This window comes from Hakea prostrata, chromosome 2 (genome assembly GCF_041222555.1).
Source record: "Hakea prostrata isolate BN-2017 chromosome 2, UWA_Hpros_2, whole genome shotgun sequence".
Taxonomy (NCBI): Eukaryota; Viridiplantae; Streptophyta; class Magnoliopsida; order Proteales; family Proteaceae; genus Hakea; species Hakea prostrata.
The window spans coordinates 49,528,345-49,548,775 of NC_142601.1; the positions used below are offsets into that span (position 1 = coordinate 49,528,345).

Here is a 20,431-nt window from a genome sequence, read left to right on the forward strand (position 1 = left end):
TAAGATTGTCCATTGATTCTAAAGATTTTGCTATAGAATCGCAAGAGAAATCGCATATAAATTGCAAGAATAGCATAAAAATTGAAAATATAAAAATAAAATATTGATATATATGACAATATATGGCAAAATATGACAATATATCGCTGATTTCTCGGTAATATCTTCGCATATTTTGTTTCAAGAGGGGGTTTCGTTTGCCCCCTCCCGATATCACCGAATTTCGACGATATTTCCTTCCTTGAGAGAAGAACAACTTGAGACAAGTGAAGGAAAATTTTCCGTAAATTTTATTATTCTTTTCCTTGCTACCTTTTTCAGAAAAAATCTACAAAGCGATCAGCTTCTTCCTTCGAATTCTATTAAATGCATCGTGTTTTCAAACATGGATAACTTCAATATCAAATCATATCAACTAATTCCATAAATTACAAACTTAAAAGTGTTTCCTTCGTCGTCACCCATTACGAAAACCTTTTCCCCCACTTTTCCTTTGGCTGAAAGCGTAAATGGAAATCCATATCCATCCACAAGGATTTAATTAAACAAATAATATTCTTAATTTTAGATTTAACTGAATATTGATAAAGAAATGATAACACACATAAATAGGTGATTTTGTAGAACAATGTGAAAAACAACAAACTAAGACCTACATTTATAACTTTTTCACAAAATATTTTTTTTTCTTTTTCCCCCAACCCATTCATTACATGTAGATCCCACATATTTATTTTTTTCACCCATTTTGTTCCATCCCACCTTTACAACCAAAGGGTGCTTAAGTTAATAACTAAACTATAAAAAAATTCAAAGTATACATAATTATATGGAATTACAAATATCTCAATTAAGCTGATATATTCCCTCAATGATGCTAATAAAGACAAAAAGCTAAAATTATATGGAATTACAAATATCTTTTTTTTTAATCCTTTAAGCAAGCAAGGGATTTGAATCCTTTATTAGTCACACTCTCACACACACACTTTGATTTTGACTTTAATTATTTTTTATTCATGTTAAAAATAAGATATATCAACGGAGTTGGTCCAAGTGATAAGCAGTTTGGTCCATTTAAGCAAGGTTCCAGTATTGAAACCTTGTGGATGTAAAAAATCCCCGCTGGGAGACTCACCCACCACAATCAAGTGCGCGACCCGGTCGAACACCGTATTAGTTAGGGCAAAGCCTTGAAAACCAGGGTTGGCAACCAAAAAAAACAAAAATCTATTTAAATCGAATTAAACTCAAATTACCCACCCAGGATGATTGAAGATGAACCCTTCTTTGAATTTTCATATAACTTATTTATCTTCTTTGCTTGCAGAGGAAAAAGATCTCTCTCATGCTGTGCTAGTAAGTAGTAACTACTGTTACTTCTTTACACGGGGAAGGTCAAAAAGTAAGAGGTGGACAAGAGTATAAAAATTTTCCTTCCTTTTCCTTTCATTCCCCTTGAAATCAAACAAACAAAGCCTACATAAATAAGTTCTTGCCCAACTCCCAAGTACAGATGAAACAAATCGAGTACACATGGCTGATTGGTAGGTGAAATTTTCATATTTACATAATAACAAGTCATGTATTCTGAGAATGAAAAGCAGAATCTCAGGCTCAAACAAATTGCAATACATGAAAGATTACCTGTTACCAGATTCCATTTCATCTAATGTCCTTGATTCCATTACAACTGACCGAGGCCTAGAATCATGTATAACAGATGATCTTGGTGTTCCCTCTTGGTGAACATCCTCTACCTCCATACCCAGCAGCACATTGGATGCATTTGCAACATTATTCGGTTGTGGACTGGAACATGATTCTTCCAACACCAGAACATATTTATGTGGCTCCCAACCTGCAACCCAGAAAATCAAGTGATTAACAACCCAATTAAGAAGAAACACGAAATATAGGCTACCAGGATTATTGTTAAGACTTCAAAATAACAAACCAGACAAGGCAAACGTGCTAAGGAGGGCCTTAGAGCAATGCTCCTTTGTTTTGTTTTTTTTAAAAGGAGATTGTAGTATCTCACAATGCATTTTCTGGCACTAGGGAAATGTATCATTTTTCCCATTAAAAAGAAACAGAAGAGGTAGAGGAGGCCTTATCAATGCACACAAAGGAGAAGACAGTAGTATTCTAAACGAATATATAGAATAAACTGATAAAAATAATGTCAAAACTGTATTTATGGAGGAGCAGGGGACTTCCTCCTACCCCTCATCAAAAATTTTGTTACTCACATTTGAAGTTTAAGAGGGTTGGTTAGCCCACCCCAGCCACCTACCACAACTCAACTAAAATAAGAAATAGAGAAGATAGACAATGATTATCTCAATCTATTGCTCGGTAATGAGCATGTATTAAAAAGAAGAATAACACATATCATATCATACTATCATACTACTATATAAAAGTAAAACCTCAATTCAGTTATGGTATGTTTTTTCACTAAAACAAAATACCCTTTCCTAACCAAAGACACCCCTTCCCAAAGTATACATACTGTTCCAAACATCACATATTGCTTCTCAAAAGTTACACTATTACAAATAAATATTATCATTCCAATAGCATGATGAGAAATTCAAAAGAAGAATTTGAACCATTTGATTTATGGTTGATGTCATGAAATCAAATTCCCATAAATACCCCTACTTATTACTCTTAAGAGGCATAACCCTTTAGAATACTCCCCCTTCAACCAATACATCTCCCCTCCACTATAAAATCATCTTGTGGGAGGTAGTGGTTCACAATTGTATCATGTGTTATGAGGCAAGTTTACCTTTCCTAATTAAATAAATACAATTCACTCGACATGCCTAAGCCCCTACTTGCTCTCAAACGTCACAGCTTTAAATTACCTACCAAGATAGATAATATCGCTTTTCAAAAGTTACACTACTACAAATAAATATTATCATTCCAATAGCATGACAAAAGAAATTCAAAAAGAATTTGAACTATTTGATTTACAGTCCATGTCATGAAATCAAATTCCCATAAATACCCCTACTTATTACTCTTAAGAGGCACAACCCTTCAACGTACTCCCCCTTCAACGATACATCTCCCCTCCACTATAAAATCATCACATAGGAGGCAGTGGTTGGCGATTGTATCAAGTGCTATAAGGCATTTTTACCTTTCCTTATTAAATAAATACAATTCACTCGACACCCGTATGTTGACCATATATATATATATCTAGAGCTGCTAAACACACAAAAGTATGTGCTCTTTGAATTTTCTTAACATAGAAGCCCATAGCTGGTGTCTCTTACCGAGCAGACCCAGCCACAACAACTGTTGGTATGCTTTGGTTAATCTCCAAAATCTGGTGACTTCTCTACGAAATTTTGTCTTGCTGATTTCTCATGTTATAGATTTATGTTCAACTCATTGTTTCCTTCAAGTTTTATGCTGCTTCACCCCCCTACTTCCATTTTGCCAAATGGAGTGGTTTATTTGCTTATGTACACTAATGATGTTTCATTGTGCACCTCATCATTGAATTTGACACCATAAATTATTGAGCAAATTGCATTGACACCCCTTTTTAGAGGCTTTAAAGCACTGACACCCCTTTTTAGAGGCTTTAAAGCACTGACACCCCATTCATTAAACACACTAGTCTATTCTGTTAGTAAAACCATTAATCCATAGTTTATTTTTTTTAATTCCAAAAATGCCCTAAGCAACACTTAAAACCCTAATCCCAATTTGTTCTCTCTCCTCAACGTCTCCAGCTCTGGTCCGATATCTGGTAGCGGAACTCGTGAAGTTATTCTTTGTTAATTCTCGTTAGCTTTCGTCCTTCTCCTTGTTTAACTTCTCCAAGACCAAAGAAGTCTCTACAACTTTGGATTCCAATTCTTCTATTACTTTCTGGAGCTGAAGAATTCTTGCATCTTTTCCCCAGATGGTAGATCCTAACTCCTGTTCACGCTTGCTTCCCTCATCGATCCTTTCCAACAGAGAAGCCTTCTCCTTCTCAAGCTCTTCGACCTTTGCCTCCTTCTTGAGATTGCTCTGTTTAAGCTCTTCAAGTGCATCGTTCAACTTCTGCAACTCTCCCATCCTTTCGTCGTTCTCCGTCATCGTGGACACCAAATCGTGTTGTAAGCGAGAAATATCAGTGCTGAAATGCGTTTCTGAACTCTAAAGTTGGTAACGGAGGGGGGAATATGGGATTAGAGCTCTCTCAATTATCATCCATGTCTCCTTGTACAAAGAAAAAATGGAATTGAAATGAAAAAGAAACATAACAAAAAAAGATCTGAGAAATTTAATGTGCAGAAAAAGATCTGCTATTCAAAATTGAATTCATAGTTGTGCGCATGGAGGAAGAGAAGAGAAATCAGAAGTTTAGAGATGAAATCGGGGCTTACTTGCGACAAGGGAAGGCCATCGAGCTCGAGATGCCGGTGTGCACAGAGAAGCTGCCAGGTATAGTCCACCGCACGGGTGATAACTCCTGCCTGGAGCGACACCGGAATGAGGTGGACATTTGCCAGGTCGAATTTGGCGCTACTAACGGCGAGTTTGAGGCGTACGAATGGATATTTGTAGAGGACGGGGAAAAAGCAGCCGAATGTGACGGTGGCCACATGCCGATAACTCCTGCCTGGAGCGACACCGGAATGAGGTGGACATTTGCCAGGTCGAATTTGGCGCTACTAACGGCAAGTTTGAGGCGTACGAATGGCCGTTTGTAGAGGACGGGGAAAAGCAGCCGAATGTGACGGTGGCCACATGCCGATAATGATGGTGGTGGCGTTGCTGCCGGAGCCGAAGGTGGAGAGCCGAGTGAAGAGAGAGAACATATTTGGTCATTTTTTTGTTCATAAGGGCATTTTTGGAATTTAAGAAAATAAACAGTGGACTAATGGTTACGATAACAGACTGGACTACCATGTTTAATGAATTGGGTGTCTGTGTTTTTCAAACATAAAGTGGGGTGTCAGTGCTTTAAAGCCTTCATTTTGGGGTGTCAATGCAATTTGCTCTAAATTATTTTACAATGAACTCTTAAACGGATCTTAAATTATTTCTAGAAAATAAAAAAAAAAAAAAAAACAAAATTTGTTAGAAAACAAGTTTTAAACAATCAAAATAACAGTTGAACTTGAACAAAGAAAAGAGAGAAGAAGAAGAAGAGAAGAGAGATGAAGAACCAATAGAAAAGACCTGTGATTCTTAGCTAAAGAGTCTAGAATCACAGAACACTTTTATTTATAGTTTCTAATGAATCTAATACAACTTGAGAGACAAGTAATTGTTTTCTAGAAGAAGGAAACAAAATATTACAGCTTTAGTAACTTCCTAACTCCTAAAATAGAAAGTTCTGAAAATAGAAACTACCACAAAAATAGAAACTATGCTTTCTAAAAAACTCCCAAAACTTATGTAGCAAGATTCCCACATTAGAAATAGAAAATATAATCAAAACAACAGCAAAATACTGTTCACGTGAACAGTAACGTGAACAGTAAACTCCAAATTTACGTATACTTTAACACTCCCCCTCAAGCTAGAGCATACAAATCTCCCATGCCCAAACTTGCAAACAGATAGACCGAAACTTGGGTCGAACAGAGCTTTAGTGAACAAATCAGCTAGTTGGTCAGTAGAGCTCACAAAAGGAGTTGTTATAAGCTTCTTCTTCACTGCATCATGCACAAAATGACAATCTACCTCTATATGCTTCGTTCTCTCATGAACACTGGATTACTAGCAATGTAAGTGGCTGCCTGATTATCACAAAACATTTTCATAGGGGCAAAAACTGGAAATCCTATTTCCTTTAACAATGAACGAAGCCACATCAATTCAGCAGCGGTGTGGGCCATAGCCCTATACTCCGCTTTAGCACTAGATCGAGCAATGGTGGATTGTTTCTTACTCTTCCAAGTCACAAGATTTCCACCAAGAAAAGTACAATAACCTGTGGTTGATCGGCGATCAATGACGGATCCAGCCCAATCTACATCAAAAAAGGCAACCAAGTCCATACTCCGATTTGGTCGATAGATGAGCCCTTTTCTAGGCGCACTCTTGAGGTACCCAAGCACTCTTATCGCGGCATCCCAATGAGCCTTCCTAGGAGACTGCATAAACTGACTCAACACACCAACAGAATAAGAAATATCAGGACGAGTAACAGTAAGATAAATAAGTTTCCCAATAAGACTCCTGTAACGATGGACATCATCTAACAAGTCACCATCATCACATCCTAACTTCAACTAAGGATCCATGGGAATGTCAATAGGTTTAGAAGCAAGCATGCCAGTCTCAGTCAAAAGATCTAACACATACTTTCTTTGTGACAAACTTACTCCTTTTTTATTGCGGATCACTTCAATCCCCAAGAAATATTGTAGATCACCTAAATCTTTGGTTTGGAAAGATTTTTGTAAGTGTGCCTTAACTGTATGGATTGCATCAACATCATTGCCTGAAAGGACAATATCATCAACATAAACTGCCATAATGACAACACAATTACCCTGCCGTCTAACAAACATAGAGTGATCAGAATAACACTGTACAAAACCAAAAGACTCCACAGTCTTGCTAAATTTCTCAAACCAAGCCCGTGGAGACTGTTTGAGTCCATAAATCGCTTTATGAAGCCTGCAAACACGAACATTGTCCTCCCCCTGAGCAACCTACCATGGAGGTTGCTCCATGTAAACTTCTTCATGAAGATCACCATATAAGAATGCATTTTCTATATCAAGCTGAAAAAGAGGCCAATCATAATTCACAGCCAAAGATATCAAGACACGGACATAATTAAGACTTGCCACAGGAGAAAAAGTCTCAAACTAATCTACACTATATGTTTGTGTATAGCCCTTAGCCACCAAGCGGGCCTTAAGCCTTTCAACCGTACCATCAGAATGGTACTTAATTGTATACACCCACCGACAACGCACCACATCTTTCCTAAGAGGTAAGTTGACTAAAGACCATGTATGACGAGAATGTAAAGCATCCATTTCCACATCCATAGCAGCTTTCCAGCCAGGAATTTTAAGAGCTTCGTTATGATGGGTAGGAATATGAACGGCAGACATAGACAAAGCAAGGCAACGAAAGCTAGGAGGGAGATGAGAGGTAGAAACAAAATTGGAAACAGGATAAACAATGTTAGAGTGCAAAGTGCAAGTACGAGTACCTTTCCTTAAAGCAATTGGTAAGTCATCTGAAGGCAGAGTGGGATCTCCACTAGAAGAATCCGCCGGTGGAGAGGATGAAGAAGGAACATCCGTAGGGCCAGCTTCAGGCTCCACTAAAGGAGAGCCGCTATTATTGTTAGGAGGAACTCTACTATCCACAATATGTTCTGGCAACTTATGTCTTCGCTGATAAACCTGTAGAGGAACATTGCTAGTGGAAGGAACTAAAGAAGGAATAGGAGGAATATCATCCAAAACATTTTCAAATGCATACGATTGACTTAGATAATAAGGAGTGTCTTCAAAAAAGGTCACATCCGCACTTGTAAATTGTTTGCGAAGAACCGGATCATAACAACGAAAACCTTTTTGAGTGCGTGAGTACCCAAGAAAAATACACTTAATAGAACGGGGGGAAAGTTTATCCAAAGGATGTGGTATGTGAACAAAACACACAACCAAAAATTTTGGGTGGAACTGAAAACGGTTCTCTATTGGGAAAAACAATTGAAAAAGGAGATTTTTCGTAAAGCAAAGGCATAGGCATGCGGTTAATTAAATAACCAAAGTCATCAAAATTGCATCACACCAAGAACTCTTTGGAACATTCATCTCGAATCAAAATAGCGCGTGCAACCTCCAAGAGGTGACGATTTTTGCGTTCAGCCACTCCATTTTGTTGGGGAGTGAATGAACAACTGGTTTGATGAATCATTCCTAGAGAATCACACAAGTTAGATATATCATGTTGCACATATTCTAAAGCATTATCAGACCGAAAATTTTTAATAGGAAGAGAAAATTGAGTCCGAATTTCATGAATAAAACTTTTAAATGTAGTTAAGAACTCTGTCCGATCCTTTAAAAGATACAACCGGGTAAGACAGGAGAAATCGTCCACAAAAGTAACAAAATATCGAAAACCATGCCTATTACTAATTCTACAAGGGCCCCAAATATCGGAATGAACAAGAGAAAATAAGGACTCACTATGAGAGATAGAACGTGGAGGATAGGTGGCACGGTGATGCTTCCCTAACTCACATGTTTCACAATTTAATCTGGACACTGATTTAAAAGAAGGAAATAAATTTTTTAATCTAAGTAAAGACAGATGGCCTAAACGACAGTGCCATTGGAGAGCATCTACACAATCATCAGAAAGAGCCGCAATAGGGGTAGCATAGTCCAGATAGTAGAGTCCGTTCTTTTCACACCCTCCACCAATCGTCTTCCTCGTGTGAAGGTCCTGGAAAACACAATAAGTGTGAGTAAAAGTCACAGAAGAGCGTTTAGTGCTTTAGTTAATTGACTAACGAGATAATAAGTTAAAAGGAAAGTTAGCAACATGAAGTACGGATGATAAAGTAAGAGAAGGTGTAGGAGAAACACTTCCAGAGCCTAGAATAGGTGTGGAAGTCCCATTAGCTATGACAACAGAATTTTTAATGGTAGATTTAAAAAAAGATCTAAAAAGTGATGACTTACCACCATATAGGAAGAGGCCCCCTGAATCGATGATCCAAGGGGTGGGAGTAGAAGTGAGAAGTGCTATGTTACCTACATGAGAAAGTGTGGCAGCAGAAGTACTAGTGGATGTGGAAGCGCCAGTTTCAATATTTTGCAATCGGCGAAGGATTTGGCTTACATCATCTCTTAGAGTCTTAGACAAGTCCCCTGAAGAAGATCCAGAACCACTATCGTTGTTTGCTACAGTATCGCACCACCATCGAAACGGCATGATTGGCAAGGTGCTTGGCCCACTCTGGTTTTCCATGTTTGGCCCAACAAGCTTCCACTAAGTGCCCTGTTTTACCGCAATGAATACAAAGTCGAGATGTCTGATCAAACAGTTGAACACCACGACCTCCAAAAGACCTACTAACTCCCCTTGAACCACAACCACGTCCCCTTCCATAAGAGGTAATGAAGGCTGAATTTTCTCCTTTAGAACTTTTGTTTGGAGAACTCCCTTCAGACAAGGCAATACGTTGAAGTCTAGAATATGCTTCACTAAGATTAGGGACATGCTCACCCAAGAAGAAGATGTCCTTTGACAGATTTCAGTTCAGGGTTCAATCCTGCAAGAAACTTAGACACAAAAAATCCATTCCGTTGGGCCTTTAGCTTCTCTATATCAGTGGTGAGAGGTTGAAAGACATTCAACTCCTCCATCATGCCTTTAAAGGAGTTGTAATAATCCTCAGAGACTTGTCAGCTTGCTGAAATTGAAATAGCTTTTCATAAATACTAAAAATCCGAGTCATATTTTTAGCTTGGGAATAAGTCTCTTGCAAATCATCCCATATTCCCTTTGCAGTCTTATGGAACATAACATTCGCTGCAATATCAGGTGCCATACTATTCCACATCCAAATTTTGATAATTGCATCATCTTGGATCCAACTAAAATAGGATTTGTCAGTCTCAGCAGGAGGTTCATCCTCAATGAACTTAAGCTTACCTTTTGCAAGTATATACACCCGAACCGCTTGTGACCACAACAAGTAATTAGAACTACCTTTGAGCTTGATAGATGTAATTTGAACGTTTACATGATCTCCTTGAGATCTTTTTGATTCAGCTCTACTCATGATTGAGTCACGTGTAAATGAAGACATTAAACTGAGGTAGATGGCACTCAAATCAGTTTTCCAAAACTTGAAGTAGAATGAGCAGAAAAAAAAATTTCTACAACCTTAGGACAAAGTAGGAGAAAAAAAAAGAGAGAGGTAACAAAGGTATCCAAGTTCTGGAACGTGTAAGAGTAAGGTAATAGGTAGAGAAGATCAGTTCACATGAATATCTGATCTAACAGTCTATAATATACAGCATTAGGTGGCTGCTCACCAAGGAAACTAAAGAAAAAAAAAAAAAAAAAAAAAAATTTTAGAAGAGAATATTGAGAACAACACTATTTTGATTCAAAAAAGCTCTGATGCAATGTTAGAAAACAAGCTTTAAACAATCAAAATAGCAGTTGAACTTGAACAAAGAAAAGAGAGAAGAAGAAGAAGAGAAGAGAGATGAAGAACTAGTAGAAGAGACCTGTGATTCTTAGCTAAAGAGTCTAGAATCACAGAACACTTTTATTTATAGCTTCTAATGAATCTAATACAACTTGAGAGAAAAGTAATTGTCCTCTAGAAGAAGGAAACAAAATATTACAGCTTTAGTAATTTCCTAACTCCTAAAATAGAAAGTTCTGAAAATAGAAACTACCACAAAAATAGAAACTATGCTTTCTAAAAAACTCCCAAAACTTATGTAGCAAGATTCCCACATTAGAAATAGAAAATATAATCTAAACAACAGCAAAATACTGTTCACGTGAACAGTAAAAACACTGTTCACGTGAACAGTAACGTGAACAATAAACTCCAAATTTACGTATACTTTAACACCATGCTTATGGTATAGTTTAAATTTGTGTGATTGTTGTTTGGCTGCACAATACCTTGAGTTTGTTAAGGAGCATGCAAATTTGGCCCAAGGAGTCTCTAAATTGGGCAATGATCCATATTCCAATACCTACAACCCATGATGGCGAAACCACCCCAATTTTTCATGGCGAAACTCAATGCCCAATCCCTCTAATCAAATACCTTATAGGCCACCTCCATTTAATATGCACCAAAATGCTTATAGGAATGAGCAACCATCATCTTCATAACCCTCACATAATTCATCATTTGAGGATAAGGTACTAAAAGCACTTAGTGGATTAGAGCAAAACACTCAATTGTTGCATTCCCATTCTCAGTCCATTAACAAATTGAAAACTCAACTTGGTCAACTAGCTGATGCCATCAGTAGGAGGGAGGTTGGTCAGTTACCTAGTCAACCAATAGGTAACCCTAATCATCAAATTGGGTTTAGGAAAGAACAAGTCCAAGCAGTCTCGGTTGTGATACGTAGTGGGAAGGAATATTATACACCTTTGCCTACTCCCAAGCCATTGCCCATTGATCTTGAGAGTCGAGAGGAGGTTGATTTAACCCATGAGACTGGCGATGATGCACACAAGCCTAGTAAAGAAACACCACTTGTGAGTATTCCCCATCAATTTCCTTGTAATGGGTTGCACATTCCGATTGTAGAGGGTCCTACTCCTAAATCTTACACTCCCAAAGCCCCCTTCCCTGAAGCTTTTGAGTCCTCAATTCCATATTTCTAGAAAGAATGCTAAGATGCTGGAGATGATTGATTTATTCCAACAAGTTCGTATCAATCTCCCACTATTAGATGCTATCAAGCAAGTCTCAGCTTATGCTAAGTTTCTAAAAGATTTGTGCAACCAAAAGCGTAAGTTGAAGACTCAAACACCTAAAACGTGCACCTAATCGAATCGTCACTCGGTAATTTCCAACCAACTGCCTCATAAACTTAAAGATCCAGGTACACCTTTAATTTCACGTGTCATTGGAGATTTATACATAAATAAAGCATTGCTTGATTTGGGAGCCAGTGTGAATATTTTACCCGGTTCAGTTTATGATAGGTTTGGTCTAGGAGATTTGAAATCTACTGATGTGATTCTACAATTGGCAGACCGTTCAATCAAACAACCCCATAGGCTACTTGAAAACGTTTTGGTAAAGGTTGAGGATCTATATTTTCCTGTTGATTTTTTAATCCTAGATATGGACAATACAACTACCAATAAGTTACCACCAGTCATTCTTGGACGACCCTTTTTAGCCACTGCAAATGCTTGCATCAATTGTAGATCGGGTGTCATGGACATATCATTTGGCAATAAGAAACTTAGAGTCAACATCTTCAATGCATCCTTAAGCTCAAATAAGGATGAAGAGTGCTTTGCGATTAACCTTATTGATGAGGTAGTGGCTGATTATACTCCAAACATGTTTATTGATGATCCCCTACAGTATTACTTGCCATTTGGGGAATCTAAACTAAATATTGAGGAAGTCAACACATTGCTGGACTCTTCCACTTCTTTGGAGCAGTCACCATTCACATTTAGATTTGAGCCTCCACCTCCATTGGCTGCATCTCACTGAGTCTGGCTGAAGACACTAAACTTAGCGCTTAATGGGAGGCAACCCATTTGTATAGATGTTATTTCTTGTTATTTTTCTTCTGTTTTCTTTGTTTGTTGTTAGGTTTTACTGTTGCGTGCTCTATCATGATTTCAAACATCGGGTAAACTCTTTCCTCTATTTGCTTCTATCATTTTTTTTATATATCTTGCATGCACTGAGGTCATTGCATAATTTAAGTGTGTGGGGGGGGGGTGTCAACTCGAGTAAGACTTGTTGATAGTTGGTAGAGCATTGTCACAAAGATAAAAGTGCCCAATTTTTTTCTGGCTTTGGTAAGATAAATGTTTTAATTCCTTGCTTAGATACAAAATGAGAGTTTAAGTGTTTTAGAAATCCCATCTGATGTAATGAACACCCTCTTGAGAGAATAGTAATGGGTTTTACATTTTGAGACCGAGGTTGAATCGGAAAATAGGAATTCCAGGTAGTCCAAAAGTTTTGACCATCTAGTTATCTTGTATTGCCTTGTGCTTATGGTGACAAGTTGAGACCGATTTTAGACTATTTAAATATGAAGTGAATTGAAGTAAAATGTGAAAAGAAAAAAAAAATGCTGAAGTTTAAAGGTTAGACCTCCTTCTTAGTAAACGGGTCTCGGTGTCACCAACATCGTGCCTCGCGTCAAACAGTTGGGGTGTCTTTGGTCCAGTCTTGGCATGTAGCCTAGTTGGCTTGAGTAAGTAAGTTCGAGGGGTATTCTACACCTAGTCCCTTAAGGCCATCCGGGCTTCGAGAGCGGCCGACCCAACACTCGTTACATAGGCCATTTAGAAAGCTTAAGAGGCAAGACATTGCACGGACTAGAACTGTGACCATTAAAGAAAGAAGTGAATTAATGTGCTTATAAAGGTGAAATGTCTAAGAAGGTCAATATTGCTTAGATCTTGAGTTCTTGGTATTATTTGGTATCTAGTTTAGTCTTATCTGAGGGTGAACTGGTAGACTGAAGATAAGAAGAGACTTATCGATTGAATTGTTTGCCTAGAGCTAGACTCAAGAAAGGGTGTAAAGAGCTTAAGTGTGGGGGTGCCTATATTCCCTTCAATCTTTAATGGAGTGTCTTTGTCTTGGAATCTGTCTTTTTAATCTTACTATTGCCAGAATAATTAGAAGAGCACTTATGAATTTTGTGTGTATATTCTCTGCAAACACTCATGAGACACAACTCGTCCACTAGGGTAACCTAGGGGTTTAAAGGCTTGTTGCACATGCTAAGTGCAACCGTGATTCCTACGAAAGTGAGTTAGGTTTTTCTTTCTTTATTTTCTGTATTACTTTTATTGTTTTGTTTTGCTCGAGGACTAGCAAACACTCAAGTGTGGGGGTATTTGATAAGCATGCATTTACCATTATTTATTTGATTTAATTCCCCATACTTATTTAATTAAAGAGAGCTAATTGAGTATTTTAGTGTATTTTTCAGGAATAAGGTGATTTTGGTTATTAGAGATAATATGGAGTAAAGTTGGCAAATATTTTAGATATTGGTGGATTTTAAATCATGGCATTCAATCTTGCTGCTTAAGAAATCATGAAAAGTCAGATCTTAGCCAAATTGGAAATAGGTGGAGGTCTAAGGAACCAAATTGGTAATAAATCTGAAAATCGGGTAAACAGACCTACCTTCAGTATTTTGGGCATATCTCAATCGTATGAGCTTGGATTTCGATGATTCAAGATGCTATGGAACGATATTGAAAATATTTACAACTTTCCAGTTTTGAGTTTTTCCAAATTCCGAAAGAATAAAGGTCGAATCGACGGGTAAAGAGAGGGGATTCATTGTGTGCGGGAGACATAAAAGAGAAGCCAGCCACAAAGAAGAAAAGAAGACGGCGAATGCGGCTCTCATCTCTCATTGCTGAAGAAGAAGACCACATCTTTATTTTTCTTATCAACTTTGTGATAATGAGTAGCTAGTTCCTTTTCTTTGGGATGTAGATGAACCATGCTTATTTCATTAATTTGATTGTTCTATCTCTTCTAATTGATTGTGTTTGAGTTTGACCAAAGATGTTTTATAGCTCAGCGAACTAAGCGTGCCAAGCTTCCGCGAAGGATGATAGTCTTGCGAAGATAGGGCATATCTAGGAAAGACCATCCCTAATTTACTTTGAAGTGTAGAGTTATATTAGTTAAGAAAAGCATTGGGGATTCGAAACCCCAAAGATCTTCACATATTCATAGTTTAAGTTTTTGCATTGATTAATAGATTTAGTTTAAATTTAGTTTTGTTGAATTCAATCTTAGTAACTTAGCCTTTCAGTTCCCCATAGTTCGACCCCGTACTTTCTGCTTGCTAGATTAGTATAGGATTTTATTTTTGATTGATTAGAGACACGATCAAATTTTGGCGCCGTTGCCGGGGATCGAACCCGGGTCACCCGCGTGACAGGAAGGAATACTTACCACTATACTACAAGCATGGTGGATTTGTTAAGGAGCATGTAACTCAAATAAAGTGCAACTCAAACTCTTAACTCTTCTGCCGAAAAAAAAGAGAAAGAAACTGTTAACTCTATTCCTTCATAGGTAACCCAAATAAAATGTAAGACTAAATAAATAAAACTAAGTTTTTTACACAGCACCCACTATTATTAGGGTGAAACTAATGACCACCCACTATTATGCTTTAAATTACACGGCACCCATTATCAAAATTACAAGTTACCCACAATTAAGATTTTCTATTAAGTGATGGATAAAATGAACTAAATGCCCTTACCCTCCTTTAACTCATTTAAATACATTACCCAAATGCCTTTTGGGCAGTAAAATGACATCATTGCCCCCAATTTGACTCACTAAATGACTTAAAGGCCCTTACCCCCATTTTACTCATTCAGTGGGTGAAGCGATTCTCCCTTCCCCAAATTTCTCTAGTTCACTCATCGTCTCCTTCGTCGTTTTTCCCATCTTTTTTATCAGTTTTAAAACCATTTTGTTGATTGAAATGTACGAATTTGTAGAATTAGGAAAAATGACTTACCTTTACTAGTGACCGAGATTTATAGAATAGACTACAGAGCGAGAGAGAGGGAGGGAGGGAAATGGAGATGAAACAAGTTTTGGACATGGGCTTCCCATCTAGAGCTGGCAACTCAAGCTTTAGCAGCTACCAGAGGCAAATCCACTGTTAGAGCCATGTAATGGATCCTCAGCCATAAACCTACTTCTTCTAACCCTGATCTTAATCCCACATCAAAACCCTAACCTTAATCCTAGTCCTTCCTCTTCCCAATCCCCTTCTCCTTCCCCTTTCCAACCCAAACTTGATCGTTTCTTACAGCTTAAAACTTCATCCCCTCAAATCCAACACAATGAAGCCATGGAAAAGGAAACTGAGTGCGAAGAAAGTAGGATTGTTATTCGACTTGTTCGATCTTGCTGTTTGAACACATATCCTTCACTATTTGGGCTATACCTAGTTTGTAGAATTTTATAACTGTCTTAGAAAGAGGAATGATTTGCAGGGTTCCTTCTATGGTTAATTAGGATTTTTATCACCATGTGCTTTGTAGACAAACAGATATTAGTAGCCCTCATGGGTACCTGTTGATTTGTTTGGCCGTTTGATTATTGTATGAACGAAAAAATGTGGACCTTCTGACATGATACAGGTTCACATTATATAATTCTTCATCTGTGATTCTGTATACATGGAACTTATTTGCAAATTTGGAAGATGGGAAGAACTGAAGAAGAAGAAGATGATTGAACTGCCCACTAAATGAGTTAAATGAGTAAAATTGGGGGCAATAATGTCATTTTACTGCCCAAAGGGCATTTGCGTAATTTGCATTTAAAATTCTAAATGATTTAAATGAGGGTAAGGGCATTTAGGTCATTTTACCCATCACTTAATGGGAAATCTTAACTGTGGATAACTTGTAATTTTGACAATGGGTGCCATGTAAAAAACTCTAAAACTAATTATTTCCCACCCTTGTTGGACCAGAAAACATTGAGCCCATTCTTTTTGAAGGTCTGTTCTGTCAATAAATTTGAAGAATCAATCCTAGGAAGGTTGTAAGTGAAGGCCAACTTAGATCCTTAATAGTGGTTGTAGGAGACAGCCTTTGACCACCATCAACAGCAGCATTCTAGCTTCATCTAGGCCCATTCCAAGGTCCACAATCCCCTTCCCTTTTCACATATTTTCTATTTTTTCTTGATTTTTCGGACTTCTCTAGAGAGTCAGAGACCCCAAAATTAAAGGATAGATCTATACAATTCTAACCATTAGATCTGTCCCAAACTATAGGAACATCATCCCCCCCAACACTAGCAACCTTCGAACCCAATTCAGCCCTAATGGACCAACCACACCCTGTATTTGTCCATCCTTGTTAGTATCACCCAATTTTCCCTCCGAAATCAAGAAACCAATTTCCAATCCACCCATTCAAAATGACTGACACTTAAAGAAATTATCCTAAGGAAAAAATTCAAATTTCCTTTCAAGTTTCAACCCTTTTTGATACCTATAGACCAACACTTTCCCATCTTAAGGAATTTATCAACCTCCCATGGGATGAGATAATATATCCTTGATACCCTAAATATCATTTAAATATGTATGATCTTTAACCACGGAACTCTAACTTAACCCTTTTCCCTAAAAACCAAAAAAACCAAATCCATCCTAACTAGCAAAATCATCCCACACAGCCCATATCACAAATAATCCCCCATATCCCATAACCAACATTTCAAAACCCTTTCGTGGTCCCTTATGAGTTAGCTGATGCAACCTAGGTCCTGGGCCAGCCTTCAGGGTCCCTGTTAAGTAGAACCAGCTATCAATTTAGGGTTTTATCTATATCCAAGATGGGATGGTTTTGGTGAAGAAAATGGGGAAATTTTAGGTTAATAAAATTTGGATGTGCCAGGGAAAATTGTATCTTGGTTATGGGAGGATTAGGAAGCTAAGGTTTTAACAAAACCTATTTGTGGAAGGGTTTTGGGAAACTTTGGGTGTTAACCCAATAGGATGGGAACACTTAAGCAGATTAGGGTTTCACCCAACTAAGATGGAATAGCTTTGGAAAGGTTAGGGTGTTAACTAACTCCAAAGTGGGAAGGTGGATTGTGGTGGAAAGGATTTTGGAATATCCTGTCACACCCCAAGTAGGATGGGACGGGAGTGGGAAGCCTGTGGTTAGAGGAAAGGACAATCTTGGGAATTCTTGATTTTTCATTCTTCTTCTTGATCTTTTCTCTTCTTCCTTTCTTTCTTTCTTTCTTTCTTTCTTTTCTTCTTTTCTTCTCTCTTTTTTTTTTTTTCCCTTTTCCCAAGCTGCCGCAAGATCAAGAAAGAAGGTAGGATGAGGGGGAGGGCTGGGAAAGGGCTTCCGCAAGGGTTAGAAGAAGAGCAGGGGCTTGCACAAAGGTTATGGGAGGGGCTGGGATTGGTCTTACTTGATGGAGGTGGACTCATACACACTCTTAGCTGCTGTAGGTTCTTGAGGTTGAAGAAGCTTTAGAACACGATGCAAAAAGTTTACACTCAGCTGTTGGGATCCTTCTGGGAACTCATGATTCCAATTCCTTCAATGCTCTTCAATTTTTATTAATCCAGTCTAAATTGTAATGTGGGGTATGGGGCCTTTAAGTAGCCAATCACAAAGAAGGAAAGACACTTGGACTCAAAACTACTTGACTAACAAACTTGGAACTCTAATTGGGAATCGAATTTGGATTGGAAGTCCCCTAACAACTCACAACTAGTTAACAACTTAATAACTAACCAATGACTTTAAAAAGGGGGTCTCTTAAGGCCCACAAAAATTAAAAAATAAAAGATTAATTATTTAGAAGAAAAATAATTTCCAAATAGGATTCCCACTTGGACTAAAACTCTTTAATAACTTAACCATGACTTAAGCAACTAAAAAAAGAAAAGTAGATCTTGACTCCTGACAGGATACAAAATTTAAGTGTACTCATGAGACCCTAGGACGGGTGTAAAAATGACCAAAATACCCCTGGTTAGATTCTGCCATCCCTAGGTGCCACATGATTTGTGGGCAGTTTTGGGCTTAAAATATGAAGTGCCCAATGCTTATTGATTCTGGTTGCATCATTGGTTTTCTCAAAGGAAGTGGTCCTCATTAAATTGAGGTTGCCTCAAACTAGGGCTTATTTACTCGTTACTAATTTTATATTGTTAGAAAACAAGCATTAAATAATCAAAACAGCAGCTGAACTTGAACAAAGAAAAGAGAGAAAAAGAAGAAGAGAAGAGAGATGAAGAACTAGTAGAAGAGGCTTGTGATTCTTGCTTAAGAGTCTAGAATCACAGAGCCCTTTTACTTATAGCTTCTAATGAATCTAATACAACTTGAGAGACAAGTAATTGTCCTCTAGAAAAAGGAAACAAAAAATTACAACTTTAGTAACTTCCTAGCTCCTAAAATAGAAAATTCTGAAAATAAAAACTACCACCAAAATAGAAACTATGCTTTCTAAAAACTCCCAAAACTTATGTAGCAAGACTCCTACATTAGAAATAGAAACTATGCAGTTTTTACTGTTCACGTGAATAGTAACACAATTTTTACTGTTCACGTGAACAGTAACATGAACAGTAAAATAGTCCAGACTTGCATATACTTCAACATATATCATGTTTAGTCTGCACATTTATTGGCCTATGTGCTGCTGCCCACCTTATTTCATAGACTTTCCTTAGGACACTACCCCAAATAGAACATACCTAACCAGGCTTGTAGGACCCGTAGTCCCTAGGGTTCCCCTTGTGTTTATTCAATTCTTGACTTCTGCATTAAGAAACTCTCCCTAGACAACCAAGGGGAGGAGATCTGAAGAGACTACTTCTCTTTTTCCACCAGGGGACATTGTGAATGTCAGATTAGAGCCTTGTTCAAATGTTAGAAAGCTTGTTTCTACAATCGAAAACCAGAGATATTCCCATTTCCTAGAAAGGTTCATGACTTCAACATCCCAAAGCTTCCTGGAATAAGAGGGGGTGGGGGTGGGGGGTGGACAGGCCTAGTCTGGGCATGAAGACAGACGGGAAAAAGAAACTTGAGCCAACCAGTAAAACAGATGACAATTTTCGGTGTTAATAATCACTTATCTAGGCTCTAGCAAAAGGAAGTGGAATGCATATACACCTTACGATAAAATAGACTCAGCAAATTTTAAAGTAAGAATAAGGAGCACAAAAAAATGACTGCAAAAATTATTGAGTTTTTCATAAAATATGAATGACATCTAGAACCTTCATTGTTGATCAGAAAAAAGGAAAACAGTAATAATGTTACCATCAATGTGATATGGGGGTGGAAAGAACTGTAAGTAGCAAAATGTAGCCACTATGAAGCCTGCAAAATTGCAATCCAGACAAGATTAATTAAGCACCAAAAAGAATTCCAACCAGTTTCATTGACAAAACATACTAAGACAAACCTAAGAGGCCTCCGGCAAAAACATCCTCCCAATGGTGTCGATAGTCATCCACTCGAGATATGCCAACAAGACATGCCACAAGTAGAGGAACAAAAAGAATGCATAGTTTTGCCACATGACCCCTACGATCAAAGGCTTTTATCTTTCCAGATAAGTATAATGACAAAAACCCCAAACCTGCAAATGACCCTGCATTGGACATAAGAGGATTTCAGAAGTTGTATCCCAACAATTGAAAGCAATGCAATATGGATACGTAGGAAAAATGTTGCACATCATATTAATTATACTTTTTTTTTTGGGGTAAAGGAACTAATTATACTTCATGGAAACATATTTCAATGGGGATAATAATTGTCTCATTTTCACCGTTAGGACAAACTATTAGCCTCTATGAATTTCTCTATCATTACATTCACAGTGAATCGAAGAGCAAATCATCCTCTAACATTATATTCACAGTGAAATGAAGAGCAAATTATCTAGGATTAAAGTGAAGATATCTGCGGAAGATTGAATGAATGCACCCAGTAATTTCATTCCTTCTTAAGATAGTTTTTAATACTTAGACAAAAGGATACTTGATCAAAGAAATATTCGATCTCTGCTATGCTTCACTAGTAAAGCTATAATCAAGAATTAGTAGATCTAATGTCGTTGGGTGACTGCCATTAACATATCCAAATTTTCCAAGGATCTAGATGGCCAAAGCCAATGCAGTCAAACAAC

At 37.7% G+C, this 20,431-nt stretch overlaps 1 protein-coding gene across 7 annotated transcripts in view; it reads right to left on the reverse strand.

The window, feature by feature from the left end:
* Window positions 1-1,287: 1,287 nt before the first annotated feature.
* Window positions 1,288-20,431, reverse strand: part of LOC149024651 (putative lipid phosphate phosphatase 3, chloroplastic) — a 37,151-nt gene continuing 18,007 nt past the window's right edge. For 5 of the 7 annotated variants that reach the window (XM_089144875.1, XM_089144874.1, XM_089144876.1 and 2 more), the window contains 3 exons: window positions 19,703-19,891; window positions 19,558-19,617; window positions 1,288-1,861 (listed from right to left, as the gene is read on the reverse strand). In XM_089144875.1, the coding sequence (XP_089001001.1) occupies window positions 1,644-1,861; window positions 19,558-19,617; window positions 19,703-19,891 (467 nt within the window). In that variant the 3' untranslated portion in view covers window positions 1,288-1,643. Of the gene's footprint in view, window positions 1,862-7,823; window positions 8,449-19,557; window positions 19,618-19,702; window positions 19,892-20,431 lie in introns of those variants that run through there. The other 2 variants (XM_089144871.1, XM_089144877.1) reach the window with 2 other exon arrangements.